General features: G+C 33.9%; 1 protein-coding gene across 4 annotated transcripts in view; it reads left to right on the forward strand.

Annotated features, from left to right (window-relative positions):
- Positions 1-22274, forward strand: part of LOC111036895 (cGMP-dependent protein kinase, isozyme 2 forms cD4/T1/T3A/T3B) — a 123416-nt gene that overhangs the window by 63757 nt on the left and 37385 nt on the right. For 3 of the 4 annotated variants that reach the window (XM_022321109.1, XM_022320330.1, XM_022321855.1), the window contains one exon: positions 8754-8920. In XM_022321109.1, the coding sequence (XP_022176801.1) occupies positions 8754-8920 (167 nt within the window). Of the gene's footprint in view, positions 1-8753; positions 8921-16849; positions 17103-20550; positions 21845-22274 lie in introns of those variants that run through there. The other variant, XM_022319538.1, reaches the window with a different exon arrangement.

Below are 22274 nucleotides of genomic sequence, written 5' to 3' on the forward strand. Positions count from 1 at the left end.
TTTTTTCTTGAGCCGGATCAATCGGAAATGTTGAACACTGTATTATCCATCGAATATTTTAATTTTAATATATAGGGCCGATACAGAATACGCCTGTATAATTCATATGATTCTTTTATAAGCTCGAGAGTGAATTTTAGTTTATAAATACGGTTTAGAGATATCGGTCCTCGAGTTTCGTTCGCGCGGTTAACTATTGATAGTAGAACAGTTTGGGGGAGAAAAATATTTGTGCCCTCGACGAATTCGTGTTATAGACGGCCTCGGCTAATTCATGCTTAGCCCATTTAATATTTCGAAATTGAGCCAGGAAAACCTATCGATTTATTTTATATAGGTAACCGATACCACGATATGAAGTCGCGTTTTAATGGGCAGTGATTTCAAAGTGATTGAGCTAATGGCTCGTATGTTTGTGTCCTAGTCGTGTATATTATATTCTGCTACTGATAAATATATATATAACGATCAATTACTATGTCGTGTACGCATAGTTGTCGTAAGAAAATAATTATTTTGCGGCGTATAGCAATGATTGCCGCTACAGGCTGAGTTGATACTTATATAACGTAGTACGTTTAAGTATTGAAGTCTACGATTATAGCCTATAGTAATGCAGGTGGCGATGGTTTAAGATGGGATGGTTAGCGGCGATGATTTGTAGCTGTATGTCGTACACGCATGCCATGTGGGAATAAATGTTAATTTTGGTATCGTTTACCGAACGATCTACGGATGTAAAATTATACTGAAAACTGGTTAGAATGCCCCGCGAAGTCTCCAGAACGGCCGGCTGCAGAACGTATTCGGTTTTATATTTCCCGCTCAAATCAAGCCAAATGGCCAAAATCATATAAAAATATTTTAAAATGTTCCCATTATTGTAAGAAATTTGAGAAACTTGTGGCTAAAAGTGCAAACAATACTTTATCTCAAGTGTAGACGTTAAGTTGAATTCAAGTCATTTTTAAAATCCTATTCGTGTCATTATAGATTAACCTGTCGTTCGATAGGACTTTTACGATTACCGTGGTTTTCTAGTGCGTGTATCCGCATATAAGTATATTTATGGTATGTACTATGTACACTTACTAAAATGCTTTCAACCGCGGTCTTTGGTGACCTGTTCTGTCGGTCTTCGTCTGCGCCTTCATACTGACGCTATCACGTGTATGATAGTAGGTATATACCGTGTAATCAGTTGCTGTATAAAAAAAGACACTGAATATATAAAAGGTCGGTAAACGATTGCACAATATGGCATGATGTATACTAAACGAACAAAAAATTGTCGTCACCAAAGCGGTGGTTAGAAGGAAAGATCCAATCACGCGTGCATCGAACTGCTTTTCGGGACAGTGAAACAAAAAGTTAACCTATGAAATGTGTATACTCGTATGTTTGAATACGTTAAGCTACCGATATGTACGTTTCATGTTAACAGGATTCTTTACGTGCAATGAAAGATTTGATAAGATTATAAATAGATACAAAACCACTCGGACGGGGTAGACCTTGGCGCAGATCAACGCGTGTATATGTTGCGTGCGTCTAATTAGTCGCCTCGAAGTTGGACATTTTCATGCCTTATACGTTTCGTATCGAAACGAATTCCTTGGACCAATGTAGGTTGTACAGCAGCCGACTTGGAAAAAAAACAAAACCCTCGATCGATAGCTGCAGCCCACACTCGCCTATTGCGATAATGTAACAGATGCTGCAGTTACTAGTTAGGAATACAGCTATATATTAAATTATATTTTACTCTCGTTGTCACACCGTCAGTCGGTGTATATTGTGTGTAATGATATAAATCATAGGCGTGTATATAAGACGATGTTGTCGGATAATACGTGTCCCCGATGTGTGTGTACAGACGTCCAATATTTGTCATCTCGCTGTGATTGCAATAATATAACGACGGACGATTTGCATATTATTTAAGCGTCATCCGCGTATAAGAATCGGAAGTTATGACCTATATATATTGTATTCCTATGTATCAAGTGGACGGTCTGCGAGCGGTACTTATCTATGTGTAATCATATTGTATTGTGGTGGATAATTTTTATACCCATTACCGTAACGTCGGTATCGGCACATCATATCGAACGTACTTTGCTAGTTTTCTGCTACATTAAGATGCACCACGCACGATAGTGCCATGCGTAAACTCATATCGGTAGACATAATATTGTGTGTCCGATGAATAATCTGAATCGATCTAAACTTTCACCGCTTTTAGCCGTTCACGACAATATATGATATGAATATATTATAATACATTGTGTAAATATATATATATATTATAATACCTATATGGATTGACACTGTTTGACGATTCTGCTCCGACGATAGAATACTATTTATCTTATCTATCGTTTATTATTATATTATGATAATAATGCGATTCGCCCAACACTGTGCCTCTTTGTGAAGCGGGTGCCGTGTAATGCAGCATTATATTGTATTATTTTTTTTTTTCGACCCAATGGTCCCTGAACCAAATACTCGAGGTGACTGTAACGCGCAAACACGCGTCCGGATCGTATTGTACACTTACCGTAACCGCTGCAGCGCGATACAATATTATATTAAATATAATCGATTTTAAACATCCGTCAAACGTTCAATAATCTATTAAAATAATAATAATTAATGACGACTACAATAGGCCGCGTTCGTTTCGAAAGTTTACGCAGATTACGTTTTGTGCCCAGTGTGACGTGAACATTTTCTGGTCTAACATAAATAATTATATTATTCACATCTTATATCATATTCAGAGGGTTGGATTTGAGAGTGGTTAGGTGTAATATGGAATGGTGCAATGGCATTCCTCAGGTTTTCGCGCTTATGCATCACATTGCATCGCCTCCGACTCCCAGATCTGAAATGTAATTTTCTCGCAAACCTTTACCTATCCGGATGGATGTACCTTTTGGTTACAGGCAATCTTGTGGATCGTATATATACCTAATTATTAATACCTCTTAAATACCCACGTTTATGCTTTTTTTTTTTCATAACAATTATGCAATGTATGTATTCCAGCGGTATAAGTGCGAAAGCCTGTGATGCGAATCCAGCGTTTGGACTTGTACACTGCTGTTTGTGAGGAGACGTGAAAAGTTATTCAAAAGGTATTTTGCAAAGGACAAACCTAATTCTGTAACTTCAAAAAATCCACGATGGGTGCTCTCAAATAAATCGTTGTTCTTAATTTTGGAAGCTTATTAAGGTTACATACTCCTATACAGCTAAAATCATTCTATAGAGTAATTTGTTTCCATTCTTCCAGTATAGTATAATAATCATGTGCACATGCCAATGCAACGACACCACGGTGGGCTGCAGCGAGTATAAACTGGACGACTGTACCTTGCTGTTACAATATAAATTATAATTAATGTAACAACTATATAATATAGTATAGTATGGGACATGGGTACCCTCGGGGCCATAATTATTGTATTATTGTCTGATAACATGGCGCGTTTATACATATTATTATAATATATATATTTGTCTTGTCTTTGCGCGTCACCTTGTAATTTATCACGTCAAACCATAACGCCGTTGTTATAACCACGCATATACCACCTATGCGGCACGGGCGATTGACCCATATTATTTGCACGTTATAAGTGTTAAATTTTAAGCATAATGCAATAAAATATTATACAGGTGTTCAAAAGTCAAAACTTCACCACCCCCGAGACCGTGGGTTTTTCACAGCCCAAAATTGATATTATATTTACAAGGTTCGTTCAGCTTGAGAGTACTTTGTATATGGTACGTCCACCCGAACTCATCTTAATAGACTGTAATATACTTTTTAAATACCGTCTCTCGGCAGCGCAGAGCTGAATATAAAAACGTAATATGCTGGCAGGCGAAAAAAAATTAAATTTCGAGGTAAACAAGCCTATAGCCAAAATTATCGGAGATCCTAATTTCGAGATTGTAGTTTTTGAAACGCACGAAATGTTGAAATACGCGCATAGTCGGCGCATACGTGTCTAAATTAATAATGCGTTTTTTTCTTCAACTATGCAATATCATATTACCATATATAACAACAATATTCATATACGCGCTTTATACTTGATAAATTCGTTTTTACACCGCTGTATTATACTCGAATGAACTATTATATAATAATATTGGCTTTAAATAGATTTAACCTTCTCAAAGATACATATTATTATATTTTAATAATTCAACGATTTTCGGAAAGCCATTCACTGCACTGCAGTGTGATAGAATACGGAATATATTTTTGTTTAAAAACAAACATATATGTATATATAAGACTATTGAATCGATGCATTGTCCTAAAGTAATAATAATATAATGACAAATTACTATTCAAATCCATCGGCATAACATTGGAAAGTGAATGAGTCCTGAATGCAAATACATAAATAATATAATATGGTCCTAAATCGGTTACGGGTTGCGCAAGGGAAACAGTAGCATTGTCTATCTGTATGTTATGAACAATCTACATATACTGCTGGTGACACGCTATATTGGGTCGATGTATAAATAAATGGACTGAACAACGAAATTGTTTTGAAAAAAATACTTAATTTAATAAAGTTGCGTACATTAGCTGTTTGTATATAATATTATGTACTTATTATATACTAAACTAAATTAAACTTGCAATTAATAATAAATATTTCTCATATTTTCGAGTTTCAGCTTATTTATTTCCTTGATTTTCGCAAAAAATTTTTAGATGATTTCAATAAATTCGAAAAATACATTTTATATTTTAGTTGCAGCGTGCGTGAAGTTTAATTTGTAATTTATAGAAGTGATTCATGAAGTCTTGCAATATATTTTTTCTGCCAAAAAATTAACACTAAGTATAGTTGCAGTATATATCAATATAATAATATAATACAAGCTCCACTCTGAATATTAAAATAAAAATATTCCTGACTAAGAAAGAACACAGTTATTTCAGTGCTTGATTAAATAAAACCAACAAGGTACTTATAAGACATCTTAATTTTATCAAATTTGCTTGATTTAACGTGCAAACTGCAAATTACCAAATTCAAATTGCCTAAAAGCCAAAAAGAAAAAGTATATTTTGAAACAGCTATTCAATCATTTCTTTTTTGCCATGTTTACCTTGCCATTTTTCACACTTAATATTAACCATATGTCGTTTATATTATATATGTAATTGTGACGTATATACATAAATCGGTTTTATGAAAATATTCGTTATGAATAATATCTATAAATAGTTTGCTTATTGATATTAGATACTTATAATATGCATATATACCTATAGTAGTTGCTTGTAATTTTAAGCGAGTGTTTCTTATATTATTAAATATTATCTTAACCTAGTTACCGCAGGTGAAAACCGATTAAATATCATTGTTTTATAATATTTAAAAAACTTAAAGTATATACTGATGAGAAATACGTGATATGAAAAAATTATAACTACTCAGAAGCTAACCTTGGACGGTCTAAACTCATGTAAAATCGTTGATCAATCGGCCTTCTTTCTTTCTTCTTGTTTATTTCTTATGTTTTTTTTTAATAATCGTAACCCAAGAAAATATAGATGAATATAATTTGTTAGATATCCTTGCGCATACATCGTTGATTAAAAATATCATTTTTATTTATTTAATATATAATATTATGTTCATATTTTTTTGCCCCAATTATTTTTCGAATTTAAATTTTTTTAAAGCTTGTTGTTAATCATAAAAATATGATTACGGATCAAGCAAGAACATTAGATAATTGTTTGACGTTATCATATAACGTTACTTATGGTTGTTGGAAACACACTTAATTTACATTTTTAGGTTTTTACTTAAAATGGTTATCACCTAATAATTAATATCTACACTCAACAGTATTCTAGTTTTAACTTTTGAGTGTCCCAAAAATAATATAGTTATGTCAACCTCACACATGAAAAGTAATACGTTTCATTGTCAATATGCGGCAAAATCAAAATTACAATATATAATTAACATATCTGTTTTGTAGGGGTTTAGCATAAACAATTGTGGTGGATAGACATTTGTATTAACTACGACGACGACTCAAAATAAGAGAACATTTTTCTGAATTTGGATTTTAAAGTCCTACGCAATTATGAGTTCAAAGGACTTGAGCAAACAATTCTGCGTGTTTATCTTGGTTCGTTGCCATCACACAGTTGTCACTCGTTAGTGTTATTATAACACTTTAGGTTCCAAATAAAATAATGTTTTAATTGAAAGGATTTTATTTTTGAAATTTCGCAAATGTTAATAGTTATGACTTATAATTATGAAATTTATGAATATATATTTATCATGGTTTTTAATGTTCGATGGTACTTTATCTTCACTTTAAAATATCATCTTAATTATTTATTTTCAAGAAGTCTCGTGTGTAACTATAGTTAATTGGATGTATAGTAAATAATGTATTACTGCCTATATAATAATTGAAAATAAAATAAAAATTAATTTCTTTTGTAATATAGGTACAATTATCAAAATTTCTTTTTATGCTATCATTTTTTTTGACCATAAACATGGTTACTCGTTTTTGAATATCACCAAAATTAGAAACTCATACCGCAAAGCTATGAACTTGCCAAATCTTTTTAAATAATTCCTATAGATACTAATTTAGGTACCTTGTATACAAAGGGTAAAGAATGTAAGTTAAAATATGCCAATTTAATAATTATACAAGTACAATACTAAGTAGTTTTTTTCCAATGAATGAATTAGGTGGCAATGTCATTTCATATGATGTCCTTCATTATAATGTCTTAAAAATTCATGTTGCTGTAATCGTATACTGATGGTATAATCGTATAATCGTATTATTTGATATAAGCTCACATAACTTAGCTTCGTCATCCTTTGAACAATTAATTTTTACTATTTTTTGGAGTAAATAATATATATAGTACTTGTGCCAAGAGGCAAGAGGTTGTGATGTCAGACCAAAGATAAACAAAAACTCGATCAGCTGATCAAGTTTCGTGTCATTTCTATAACATATTATTGTCCTATGATAGTGCAACTGGTTTGGGCATCAGTTATTGCTGCACTGCTGTAGACTGCGGTCAATCGTCCGCAGCACCACGTGCGTTCGTCACATGAACGAAACCGGCTTCATTATAGACAGTAGAATTGATTATGAATAGTATTTACTATCAATGATAGTAGCCAGTAGGTATATTTAAAGAGTTTACAACTGCAGAAATGAAACCATACTTAAACGCTTTTAACGTTTTCTATGCAAACTCAGCATAAATTGTGGGTTATGTAAAAACTACATACGGAATTTTGATCCTTCATCTTTGAAAATATATATTTATACATACATTGACACATTAAATGAGTATAACTGCGTAAATCGTGACTTAAACTTTATACTTAAATATTTTTTTATTTTTACGAAAACTAGAAATCATGTGTTTCGGAAAACAAAATCGGCTAATGAATTATTAGTGTAAACTATAAATATCGTAGTGGGATAGTGTGTATTTATTAAACTGTTGTACACAAGTAATACAAATATTATATGATGAAAAAAAACAGTTATTATAGCCATAGGAAATAGTAAAATTTGAATTTAATTTCTTCGGATTATCGGACGATAACCCCCAGAAATAATATTTTATAATTTTTACATTTTTTAAACATTTTAATAATATCCACGAAATAGGTATATGTATATTATTTGTATTGTCAAACGCGTGATGCGTACGGATAAAGTTGAGCGGTATAGAGCGAAGATTAAGTAGTATAATTCAGTTTTAAGGCGATTACCTGTAATTACCTGTGGTGTAACTTACGTATATTTGTGTACAACACTGTATAATAATGCCTCATTATTACTGGCACAGATGCAGCTTGTTCGTTCTATGGGTTTAATAATATATTGTAGATGTCGACAATTTTATATTTACTGTTGTGGCCGACTAGAATTTGGGGCAAAGACGGATTTTGTTGTCGAGATTGTTTATTTTTTTAATATGAATAATTGGTTCATTGAACACTATAAATTTACTCTGTTTTGTTGTTAAGATAATTTAATATTATACATTTTGCATTTATTATAATTTATATAGCAGGACAATAAGACATAATAATAATAGGTATAACATATTAAAAGTAAGTTTCTTAATAAACAATAATAAGTCATGCTTGTTTTAATAATTATTTAGCTTATTATATTTTTAAAGATTTAAAATTCTGAACTCTCTGCTGCTTATAAAAAAATAAGAAACCATGGTAATAATATGAAAACGGTTTTTTATTACGTATCAATTATTATTGGCATTATGTCAAACGAATTGTTATACAAACATACCTAGTTACCTATAATGAATGAAATTACTTATTAAAAAATTTAGGTATTATATGTGTATGTTCGCAGCAATGTGAAAATGTAGTTAATGATGTTACTTTTCAATTACCACCTACGTTTGCAAACTAATGAAAACGTTTATACTATTAAATAGCAAATAGGTGTAATAATACTAAAGCCTCGAAATAACTAAACAAGTTTTTCAATTAGTTTTATTTTTTATTCTAAATTTAACAATGGTTAAAAACGTGCACGTTATATTTTAGTATAATCATATTTTTTTAAATAAACCAGACTGATGATATCCGCATAATGTTATATAATGTGACAACTTATGTTAACCAATTATTATTAATGTATAATATAATATTGAAATTAAAATTATTTTTCAGGTCTAGGGAATTGATCAAAGGTGCTGTCTTGGACAATGACTTCATGAAAAACTTGGAATCAACACAGATTAGAGAGATAGTGGACTGTATGTATCCCGTCGAGTATGCCGCCGACAGCATTATTATTAAAGAAGGAGATGTGGGCAGTATTGTTTATGTTATGGAAGGTAAGTGTTTTTAATCGAATATTATTTGACAATATAATTATATACTTATAATATGTACCTACCTACAACATATTATTAAATTATCTTCAATTATTTGAGTGTACAGTTTGGACGTGGGTGATTCTACTAGAAATAATTATACTAAGATCTAGTATTCAGAATTGATAACGTAAAATAGTAGGTGTATTGGATTTATCTATAGAGTACATGAAAGTAACATTTTTCTTACGCTTTATATTTCGTGTTTGTTGCCGGTTACAGATGTCTTTATTGGTGTGAATTTGTTCGTCACTGAAGATGTATTTTAGAGTATACTTAAGTCTTATATTGTCTCTCCCAATTATAATATATCAAGTATAGTTCATAAATTGACGGATGAAAAAATAAACGCATATACAACGTTAAAAACATACTAAGACATAATATAGTTGATATTATGCTATATTGCTCATATGTTGGTTTTTACTTTTTACGCCTGTCTTTATAAAAGAAAAATACATCTGTTTTTTTTTTCACAATTATTCAAGCGAATGTTATACCTGTGCTGTTAAAGTGTTAACTATACGACTATATACGAAGATACATAAAAAAATCATACTTAATAAAAAATAAGTAATAATAAATAATAAATAAATTAGACAAAAATTGATTTTAAGCTAATATCGAATACCCACGACTATTATTTTCATATGTACAGTATGGTAATGGTTACGACTCAACGAATGCATTATGACTGAACTTTTATCGTTAATGATCTTATGTGACGTTTTAAAGTGGGCATAACAATTTGATAACGTCTAGCAATTATATTGCAATACGATTTCATGACCTTGGTTACTACAATAATGTAAATGTATACATTTTATCATGTCGGTATATTATTATATCGATATTGTGATCTATATAAGTCCCATAACGTCAATCGTTGTTGACGATGTACAGTGTAAAACACCTAGTAAAACAATATTCATTATTATTATTAATTATGACTATGCTAAAAAGTAAAAAAGTATTTAATATATTGCCGCGAATTTCATGTGGCAACTCAACGTACACGCGTGTCGGTATTTGGCATGTTCGAGCGTTCGGCGTACGTTTACAGAATAATGACGACTAACTAGCTATATTATTGGGGTGTCTAATGTCTATAATCTTGTTTGTCGTTGTACATCCCCGTTTGGTTCTCTTCTATCTCACCTACGTTTTAAAACTTGATTGTTTTACTTTGAAGATATTTTGACGGAAATCAGTTGTATAATTCAACTTTCAAAATATTTACATAAATATAGCAGGCTCTGTATAATATTGGCCATCTCGGATTTTTTTGAGAAATATAAAAGCAAATATTTTGTGTTAAGTGTTACTTAACTATAGTATAGTAATCGGGTTCAAGTAATACAGCGAAATGATGGTCCAATGTACCATTTCAAAATTATCTATTAGAATTTAGAACAAAATGTGTTATCACGGGGACATAATGCACTGCAGTGGTTAACCATAGTCACCGAAAATTTTGTTCACGAGTTCTTATCAAAGTCTAAATTCAACTAAACTGTTGTAAGAAACCCACGAGGTCGAAACCTATTCATTTTTTTCTTTCACACACCAATTTTCCATAAAAAGTTAAAGTTAATAGGATGTAAGAACAAAATTCCTTCTAAGAAAAATGATCCTACCCACCCATATAATGCATGCTCGGGCATAGTAAATTTAAATTCACTGCCTGAAATATTAAAAAAAATGTATTTAAATTTTAAAGTTGTTGTATTTTTGTATAATATATAAAACTATAAATATAACTAAGTATTATATTTTACTAAAACGCCAGATACAAATTAAATTATATTGAATATCACGTCAATAAATGTTTTGTTAAGCTTACTCCGGACTTCGGAGATTTCAATTCAAGAGGACGCATAATGTTGCCTTAAATAAGAAAGGACACTCCGTCCCCCCACTTTAACCACCGACTATAGCACCATTGCACTCCGTGAGAATTCACCCTCTTTTATTTTAACCTGTAGTTAATGTTAAGGTAAGGTAAGGTTAAGGATAAGATGTGAAAACGCAACCATGCGTTTTATGGTCTTGTTGTAGTGGACAATATTTGTAATAGTGAAATTTGTTCTTTTTTCGTCAATTGATGTGTCCACACGCGATGACCGATGATTGACGTTGAAACGAGAGAGCATAAAACTATAAACATATATATTATTATATAATTGCCGTCACTCGTCGACACCATAACGGTATAGGTGTTCTGATTTTGCGAGTACATATTTCACCGCTGAGAATAAAATAAAATATGCGATCGATCTATACGTTCAGTGTTCTGCCCGCGAAGTTTGAGAAACGTTTTATAAATAAGTGTCATTTTTCAAATTTTTACATCGCATACATGTTTGACACCAAATGTAGTAGGTGCCTATATATGACATGAAAACCTAGTCTTGATATATTATTAATAATATATCATAAATGAACTCAATCATTGAACACCAAAACAAATTGCACAGGACGACGTCTAAATGGTTTTACTACTTTTTCAACAGTAATTTTCTTCACATTATTTCGATTATTTTTGTAAAACGAAAAATGTCGTTGAACTTGTAAGATTGCATTATTATTGTATCTACTACGGAGCGTCGTTCTGTAGTACCTACATATGTCTTCTATTCGAATGTATTATGATACGTAGTGGGTATATCGATTTTAATAAAATTATTTTATTTTCTAGACATACTGGAACAGTGGGACAGACCTAGTTAGGACGTCTTAGACCCTCTAAAATCTGTATGGTTATTTACTTATATTTTTATTTAAAATAAATTCTTGAAAACCACAAAGCTATCATAAAAAGTTACTATTATCTATATATTTATCTTATTCGTGACACATTCATAACATTTTTAAAACGGAATGGTAGCCGAAGGTCAATCACAATCTTAATATTATTATAGTAAATTGCCATTATTACCAAATACCTATACTAAACGTTTGCTCATTTATTCGTGTACATCTTATTATTGAATTAACTAGCTATTATCCTAATTGCTCTTCGATTACAAATATTTGCAATTTTGTTTTGTTGTATTTGTGTATGTAAAATAATTGAGAGAGTGCAAACTACATGCATCATGATTGTTTTATTCGTTCTGTAAATGACATGGCCGTCAGTGGGTACACTTCATATTAAGATAAGAAATAAGAAATAAATTATAATTTAAAACTCAGACGAATTAAACAATTTGTATTAACTTCTTCTTGTTCTTGACAAGCTTGTGACTAACTTCTTCGAGTTTTTTTCTATATACTGTATACATTTTATTCAATTTTAAATAATTCATTAAAAATTAATATACCTATACTGTTTCAAAGAAGTATAGAATGATATATTATTGTAATATACTACCACTAAGATTTGGAAAATTTTGATTTTTACATAAGTATTTCTATGAATGTAGAAACTTTAAAGTACGAATTGTACTGTATTTACAATTGTGTTGTTTATGATTTGTTAGCGTCAGATAAATATAACTATTTCTTAGTATTGAAGATAATTTAGTTTTGGGTATAACTTATTATTTTATAAGACTGTATTTCCTGTAATAATCAAAATCAAAATTGTCAAATGCCTATTTCATTTATAAAACTGTAGAAATCGTTTATAATGACACCGGTTGTAGTGACTTATCTTGTTTTACGACCTTAAAGTAAAGGACCCGAAAAAATACATAGGGAAGTTTTACAAGTTAAATTTTATCGGTAGTAGTTGTATGGGACTGTCTGTTATTATGACCTATTTCCCTTGGTCCCTTGAAAGTCATTTATAGACGATTTCTACTGCATATTTTTAAATGTTTATTAAATTCTCGATGTAATAAAAAGCTTTAAATAATTTAAATATTTTTATTACATATAAAATGTTATCATATATGTAATACCAATGTCCTTATTTATTAGCTCTTAACGAATATGTTGTGTAGAGAAACGTGATACCATAGATATGGCCTGATTCAAATTATCACTTATTGAATTACATTGTTGAACTACAATCGAAATTAGGTTCATATTTATTCCTGGAATGCTTTTTACTAAAAAATCTAAATAACCATCAATATAGGTATGTTATGTTATGTTGTTATAAGAATAATATATTTATACTTTAAAATCTCTTGTACAAAACCTTTAATTTAAACAAAATTTCGTCCGTACTTTATAGTCTTAAAAATATTATGCGGCTGTAGGTAGGTACTGTGACCACAAGTATCTTTGAAAAAATACTAATGAATAGAAAAATTCCTTTTAACTTTTTTTTTCATACACTTCAATTAAGTTTAATTCGATGTAATTTTAAACGCTTCCTTTAAATTGTTGACTATATAAATACTATGGTTTTATGTTTAAATATAAAAACATAAATGTGTGTAACTAGTTTTGTTATTCTTTTATAATCCACATAATTATATAATATTAAATAGGTTTTCTACAATACTTTGATGAACAATAATTTCAAAACATTGACTTAAAAGTTATAAGTGCCAGTGGTTTATCTGATACTATAAAAATATGATATTTTATTTGAGAGTGATTTTTATATTTATTTAAATTTAATTGATAATTAAAATGTTGTATAATATGTAGATTTAGTACATATTATTTTATACTTACTAATCCATTTAAATTCGAATAATAGTATCATTTCGTTGGTGATCCATTCTCTATACATTCCAAACACTGCATCATGGAGTATTTTGTACGTTGATCCTTCGACTGCATATTTGTATTTATTTTATTGGTTTTTAATTAATACCAATGAATTAATTTTATTTCAACATACAAAATTGAATTTAAAGTCCATGTTTTGTTGTTCTAAATTGTTTGTATTTTAATAGCTTTATATACATAACATGCCATAACATACCAAAAACTATTTACAAAAAATTTAATTTAACCATATATACTGTAATAATATTTAGTTATAGGGAAGTACCAAAGCTGCAGTTGTTGTAACAGTTCATTGCATTTATCTTCATTTATCTTCATTTAAAATAAGCTTAGATATTATATATTGACTAATAATTAATATTCATTAATAATTGTATAATACTTTGGTTTGCTCATTATATGGACATATGGTACATGTTAATAAATATTATATCTATTATTTATATAATTATTTTATTTATCTCCTGCATGTTTTAATTATCTTTATATATATAATTCTACTGTACATGTGTCACTGAACTCCTCCTAAACGGCTGGACCGATTTGAATGCATTTTTTGTATGCGTTTGGGTGACGCGCTGGATGGCTTAAATTCACAATTGGACCCGATAGATCCGACCCGAAGAGTTGTTCAAACGGGGATTTTAAGATTTACGAAGGAAATATTTGTTTATGTACGGTTGCTATTGGTTATAGGAGAAATATAAATATATTTGTAGAAATTGGTATTTTTTTTTTTTTTGCTTATTGGTTGCCTGTAGTGGTTCGTCGTTCAGATCAGGTATTGAGGTATACATACAATTGAATTTTTGCAGATTGCCTACCTAGGTGGTTAAGTTGCACTTCTAGCCGCTCATCTTCGTCAATCATTAGCAATAAAAATAAAAATAAAACATATTATTTATATAAAGTACTCATCTAGCGGGGTCCACAATCTACAGCAGGTAGGCATAATATGCTGCTCGCATTATCACCATCGAGTCTCACATAGAGTTGGTATTTTTAACGGGCAACTAAGTGCACGTGATCAGCTAGTATATTATAAATTTTAACCTGGATATTTTGATATGAATAATTATATTCAATCATTTTATTTTGGTCATTGACTAACTGGTTTTTTATTTGGTTATAAATGCGAAATCTTATATTTTAAATATTGAATGAAGTGTGATAAATAATAACCTAATCTTGATGCCGAATATTTTTTTATTTTTTTCTTTAAAATTTTTTGAGACAATTCACAGTAAAATTACATACATGCTACATCTATCTTTAGATAGGAAATGATGTACGAATTATAACTTAGATAAAAATCGAAATTCCAGAGTTTATTGCGAAAGTTGTTATTAGTTAAAGTTGTATTAAAATCAATAAAGTAGTAAATTATTGCAATCAATCAAATACGTTTTCTATAAAATCTCGATTATCATAAACTATTTTAAATTTATTTTGAAGGACTGGAGTAGGATGTTAATTCTCACCCAAGTATTTTAGAGGAGTTTGGTTTGAAAATAGTGTATTACAAGGTATAAATACTATATGTATGTATCGAGCTAATTTTGAGCATATAATTAGGTTGTATGTTAATATAACAAAAACATATAATATATGTTAATGTTCTAGTTAAGTTTTTAAAATTTGATGGCAAAAATAATTGTGAGACTAGTGTTTGACATATAATGTATTTAAATATTTAATATACGAGCCGAGTGTATAGCATTTTAGTCTTTCTACATTTAGTCCAACTAAATGTCAATGACCTTTTTTCATACAATGTTCTTATACTGCACACAATTCATCAAATGGAAACTACATATTTTATTGTACTTTATTTATCAACATATTTTTGAATCAAAAGTAAAATATGACTCATGTATTTATTTTACATTTGTGATTCTTATAAGAAATTATTCGATCTTTTATTGTACCTGATATTTAATGTCTCATTAAAATGTAAATTCTTATGACACGCTCTACTTAATAAAATTAATTTGGGCATCATGTAGAAATAGACTTGTAAACATTAGATTCGGTTATGTGTAATCGTATTATATTTGTGAAACAAATGTGTACCTACTGTACCTACCTATACGTGAATATCTGATTGACGTGTTAATATCATTTTTTAATTAACGTGCAAAATCATACTGAATAAATGCACAGTTAGTATTGCCATTGTCCACGACCACAGCACTTATACGAGCGATACGGATACACAAATTGTTTTTATATACGTTTTATAGAATATTTAGAACAATAATAATTGACGTCTCGTGACACATATCGCATTGTGATAATGAACTATAATAATATGTCTGCACTGTAATTATGAATTATTCACATTTTGGCCAATCTGTAAAGCCGATCAACCAAAGTATAGGCAATTAATAATCGGCGAACAAGGCATCAAACCATCATGATATTTGATTGTGTTTTAGAAAAACTTTGTATTGTTATGATTATATTATATTTTTCACCTGTGCGTTATCATTCCAATTATTGTTTCCACAATTATAATCGTACTCGCATACTCGAGTCCCAAGGTCAGACGTTGTTATAAACCAAAAAAAAAATAAACCGAACGTGCGCGTATTATAATATTTTAGTACGTTGTGGTACACGCGCGGTTGATTGAGGTTCCTCGGATAAAAAAATATTAAAGGTTGATATCAAGAGCTCCGTTAGCTTCCGAAGGAACCATCCGGGATACATTCTATTGCATCCCAAAACTCAAAATCCTTGCCCCTTTCGGTCCGTAAAAGACATAGATATTCGAAAAACAAAAAACCCGTCGCGGCCGCTGCCGCCGCTTTCTTCTCGGTGCGTAAAAATAGTAAACGCCTCCTCCACACAGCTACTCCATCGCCGTTATTACCGTACGCGACGTACAGAGCGTTCGCGGTGCAAACGTCGCGAGCGGCGAACCGTAGACAAGCAGCAGCAGCTGTTGCCCCTGCCCCTGCTCCTGCTCCTGTCGCCGTCTCGAGCGGTTTCGCGTCGTCGTCGGCGGCGGCAGTGTGGTGGTGTGTTCTCTTTTTCGTATTTCTGGCCGTGCTCGGTCGGAGGGGGGTAAGCGAGCGGAGCGCGTAGCGGCGGCGGCGGCAGCTACACCACACCGGCGGCCAACCACCGCCAGCTGTTCCGCGCAGCCGGACACAAAAGAACGCGACGCAAACAGTGTCTGCCCGCCCGTCCGCCGTCAGTTCGTGCGCGGTCGCCGTCCTGTGTGTTGTTCGTCCGTGTGTAGTGCGCGCGTGCCAACTCGTTTCGCGTCAGTCCGTCCGTCCGTCCCAACTCGCTGTGCGTTTCTAATTTTTCTAGAATCGTTTCTCGCGCCCCGTCCGTTTTCGCCGCATAGTCGTCGATTTGACGAGTGTATTCGTTCGTCGATTCGTTTAATATCGGTTGAGACAACCGCGATACGTCCCTCGCCGAAACTCGGCCCTCCCCAACGGTAAGCGGAGAGCGCATCTCGTTTTTCTTTTAAATACCTATGGTTTTTTTTTTTTTGTGTTTTTCCTATTCACTCACCGCTGTGTCATTGCTCTGCGATTGTTGTGTTCAGATCGGTTTTCCTCGGGACGAGATCAGCCGTATGTTTTGTATGGCGTTTACCGGGCGCCGAGCTTTTAGTGATCATCAGGGGGTAGCGTACTCTACTGGTGGTGGTAGGTGCAACGGCGATAAGGCGCCTCGAAAGACCAACCAAACACCCTCCGGCCTCTGCACGACCTCGGTATCCGGTTAAAACCGCAGCCCCTCCGCCCGCCCCACCAACAGCATTTGCATATCCGTTACGAGACCGTACTCTAGGTCTCTTCGTGTCTACCTTGTTTATCTCGCGACCACGCCGTCTGTGGTGCACGCCTTCAATCCGTTGTCGTACAGACCAGCGACTGCGCAACCCATCGGCCTTAGATATTATTTCCGTTAATGCCTGCCACCCAAAAAAAAATAGCATAAGTGCCTTAAGGTACGGTTACTCTGCAGCGTCTACCGGCGTCTGACGCTACCGTGCTGTTCCACTGTTACACGCTGTGGGGAAACAGTACCTTAACCGAAGTAAAGAAAACACGGTTACCATTAGTCAACGTGGTACCCGAATATGACCGTTAATATGTACCTACAATAATATTACATCAGCACACCTAGTGATAGTTACCATGTAAAAATGTTGAACCGAATAGTGCTTTTTCGGTAGGCAACGCGACTCACATTTTTTTCCGCCTCGTTTTCGTTATCAGCAAATTTCCCAACTTTTGAACCGTCGCCGTCGTACTCGAATGGCTGCACGCAATGACATAATATTATTACGACGAGTTTTCTGTGCGCAGTCCGAAGTGCCTTCATTTAGCAATCGAATTACAAACATTATATACGTGTTATTGACTAATTCGGCCACTAATCTCTCAAATCCGACATTTCATTGAATCGCGTCAAGCGTGCGCACAAAAAACAACGTTATCTCATTCGAAATCGTTGTAGGTACCTACGCTTCTATTGAGATTTAGTATAAAAAACACACTCACTCACAAACACGTTGTTTGATATTACATGAAATACTACCAAACGTAGGTGTTGAAAAATGCATTAAATCGCGTGTGTCCTCTTACCACGTGAGTCGTATTATGTGCGTGCGCGTTGCGTAATCGAGCAAAGGGTATGATTTCGGGGTCTGAGAAGAGTTGAGAAATAACGGGTGATCCAATAAGTGAGGGTACACAACCCTTCGACCAAAACCGTGCTGGGTGTGACCGACCACGATTTCGGGTGCCTGTGTGGCTACATTATTATTATGTCGCGTGTGGGTTACCTGTACATATACAATTAACCGGCATGAAATATGGCACTTGTGCAGTCGGTACCAGCATGTAGACCGTCCAGCAAAGATTAAATCGAAATTGTTCCGAGGTCATACCCATGGATGAGATGCATAATAACAGCATAAGTTTTGAAAACTTCACCATATTATCCCAATAGTCAATCGTACTGCAGCTGCTACTACAACTACTACTATTTACTGTTATGACTAATGATCGTTGCTGCCGGGCGACAGTGTTATCGTGTCTCGGACAAGGTAACGGAGAATGAAAGTCAACCGACAAAATTTCACAATAATCCGACGGCGGCACAACGCGTGATTCTGCGATCGTTCGTTTTAGAAAACTGCCAACAGTCGATACTCATAATGTTTAAAATACTGTCGGATGACGGTTGCTTGTAGTTATAGTATTCAGCTCCAGATCGGCTGCCATAATAAAATAATAATAATAGTGCTATAATATAGTACACCTTAGATCGGAGAATTCGAAAACGTGTATGGTTCACCGAAATTTATGTTATTATGTATCGGGATATGGGGGGTTTGAATTGTAATCCAGCTAGGGTTCAGCGCTTTTTAAATAACCGTTCTTTATATTATGCCATTATAAGTGTTCGTTAGTCACCGTCTGCAGACTGTAGTCGATATTTAGATGAATTACGTTGACACAGAAACAAACAGAAACATCTTGATAAACACCATAATTATATGCATCGATAAAGTCGTTGACAGATAAAGGCACGTTTGAAAAATCAAAAAGTCGACGATCAAAGGTACATAATTATTAATGATTAAACTATGGAACGCCACCAGTATATAGACTGGTATAAGATATACCATATAGATTTTTTAAATAGTCAGAATTAAACCGCATATTAAACGTGCTATAGATTACAGTAACCTATTATACCTGCAATTACCTTCACAAACACTATTGTGTTTACCGATTTATGTTAAACATGATGTGAAAGCACAATAACAAAAATGATTTCTTTCCATTTGAGTGATATCGTACAGCTACAGATGCAAAATATATACAGTTTTAAAACGACTTCTTTGGAAGGATATCGTCAAAATTAGATTAATTAATATTTATTTGCATAAGACTACAATATTGATGTTATAGATGTGTTCGTTATACTTTTAATTGAAATAGCTAAAAATACTTTAAACTATCATTGCATAGAGAGTTATACCAGATTTTGTTTTATCCGAATGTTTTTATCGTAGAAGGGTGAAAAGTCAGGCGAGGTCTTATTTATAGTGGACATAGGCCATTTTCTATTACGCCATTGCGATACATTAAAATAATCAAAAGTGTTGCTAATTATTTATATTCACTGTCTCCAGACATTTTTGAATATTGTCCGTTAAATTTATATACATTATGATATGATTTTGTTTTTTCATCACTCTGTATTTATGAAGACTTTTCTACCATTATTTTGTTTATTCATTCATTCGTCAAACGACTTTTTCTTCTTCAAATTGTCCTATTAAAATTAACTTACTACATTACTCTTAAATAAGGTTAATTAGATTTATTACTGTGTTTAGGTGTTGCGTAACAGTGTTTTCAAATGATTTTTACATAATTAAATAATTAGGTTGTATAATATAGGTATTGGGTATCTAGCAAAAAGTGGAAAATCAGCGTGACAGTGTTTTAAAATGAATTAATGTTTTTTTTTAACCTTGACTTATGCAGGTCCACTAATTTCCCAATTTTTTTTTTAAATTAAGCAACACTGGACAAAATTTATAGGTAATATCAAAAATACCTATATATATTATTTGGCTTAATCAGAGGTTAAAAAAGTCAGGTGGATGCATAACATTTTCGAGGCCCGCAGAAGTTAGTAGTAGTTTTTGTAGTAGTAGTAGCAGAGGTGTTTTTGAACTTAATAATTTTTAGCAAAGATATAAAATAGATCCTTTTTGATAGCTAGTTTAGTGTTTTTCTTCTAGTATAGGTACTTCGGTTTTAATGTGCGCGCTAGAACAAGAGCAATGACAAGGTAGTGGTAGACGTGAAAAATGAACGTGTCGTGTATTTAAAATAAATATTTTTATAATATAGCTATCGGACGACAGCAGCAATAATTATGGACGTAAAATGAAAATCTGTTTCGTCTATTACCCGGGAAAAGCTACACAAGTTGTACCTTTGGTCGCGGCGACAAAGGAAGAGGAAGCAGAAGACGAGGACGAGGACGAGGACGACGATAACGATAACGTCAACGTCAAAGCCATCGTCGACGACCACGACAAAACCAATAACAACAACGACAACAACAACAATAAGGACAACCACGACCAAACCAATAACAACAACGACAACAATAACAACAAGCACGACCACGACGTCGTCATCTCCACAGAACCGGTGCCGTCCGACGACATGAACTCGTACGAGGCGAGTTGGCAAGAGTGTCGGTTGAAGTGGTGTCTGCGATCGCGAAGCAAAGAGCGTCACGACGGGGTCGCCGGTTGGACTGAAGACGACGAAGACGATCATGGCGAAAGCAGTGGCGGAAGCCGAGGCAGAACGCAGGTCGTCCGCAGGAATCCGTCGGAAAAGCGGCAGGCGTGCAGCAGCGACAGCACGGGCAGCAGCCAAGAGGAACAGGACGCCGCGGCATGGGCGGCCGCGTCGGCCCGTCGGCCTAAGGCCAAACCACTGAGTCGCGTGCAGAGCGTCCGCCACGACACGGCCGCACACCGATACCGGACCCGTCAGCGGGTGGCCGCTGAGATTCTGGACGAGCAGCGGGCCGAGGCTTCGGCGGCGGCGGCTCGCGATCTCTGCCGGTCGTCTGCGGCCAAGATCAAGAAGAGTCTGTCGTTCCGGAATCCGGCACCCAAAAAGGTGGCCACCGGCGGCGACCGTCTGCTCCGGGTCGTTTCCGACGACGATCACTTCAACAAGCACCGCCACCACCACCACCACAACAACAACAATAACAACGACAACCGTCAACCTCGCCGCCACCACGACAAAGACGACGGTGATGATCAACAACAATTATACCACCAACAAGAACAACAATTATCTGTGGACGCGGGTGCGTCCTTCGTCATCGCCGCCACTGCCACCGAAACCACCGTATCCCCTTCGACCGCGACCGCCACTGCTGGCGACAGTGGCAGCAGCGGCCAAGACAATTTCGCCATTCCTAGGCCCAAACTCATAGTTCCTGTACACACGTATGGTCTCAGAAAGCGCAGGACCGGTAACACGATCTCATCGAACCGAACCGCCAGCGACGTAAACGCAGCTTCGGCTTCCAGCACCGTCGCCTCCTCTTCCGGCAGCTCGTCGACCCCCACCGCCACTGCCTCTGACACGAAAAAACATCACAACTCGTGTCCAGGTAAAAAAACTACCACTTACACTATTATTTTATAAGATGCTATATCGATATGCGGGCAATCTCCTTAGCGGATGAGATGTTCAACTTGGTATATTTTCGAACGTTTTTCTAACTTTTCTCATATCTCCATAAGAATAATCACTGAAACCCGAGTCAAAATCGGTTGAATAAGTTTTTAGTTGAGAGTATGTGCTACGAAAATAAGAACATTGGCCTTTTTTGTACATTTAATTAACAAGGTTATTTATTTTCCCCAAGTTCTTTTATTCCAAGAAAATCCACAGTAAAGCAGCTCGGCCAAAGTGACTGTAGAACCATACTAATATATTTAAGTATATTTAATAAAAACATTTTTGCATTTAAAACAAAATTCATGCGTTAGTCACCCTATAGCAGCAACCTATAAAAGTGGTTGAAAAAATAAGATTTG

This window comes from Myzus persicae, unplaced genomic scaffold, assembly GCF_001856785.1.
Source record: "Myzus persicae strain clone G006 unplaced genomic scaffold, MPER_G0061.0, whole genome shotgun sequence".
Lineage (NCBI taxonomy): Eukaryota > Metazoa > Arthropoda > Insecta > Hemiptera > Aphididae > Myzus > Myzus persicae.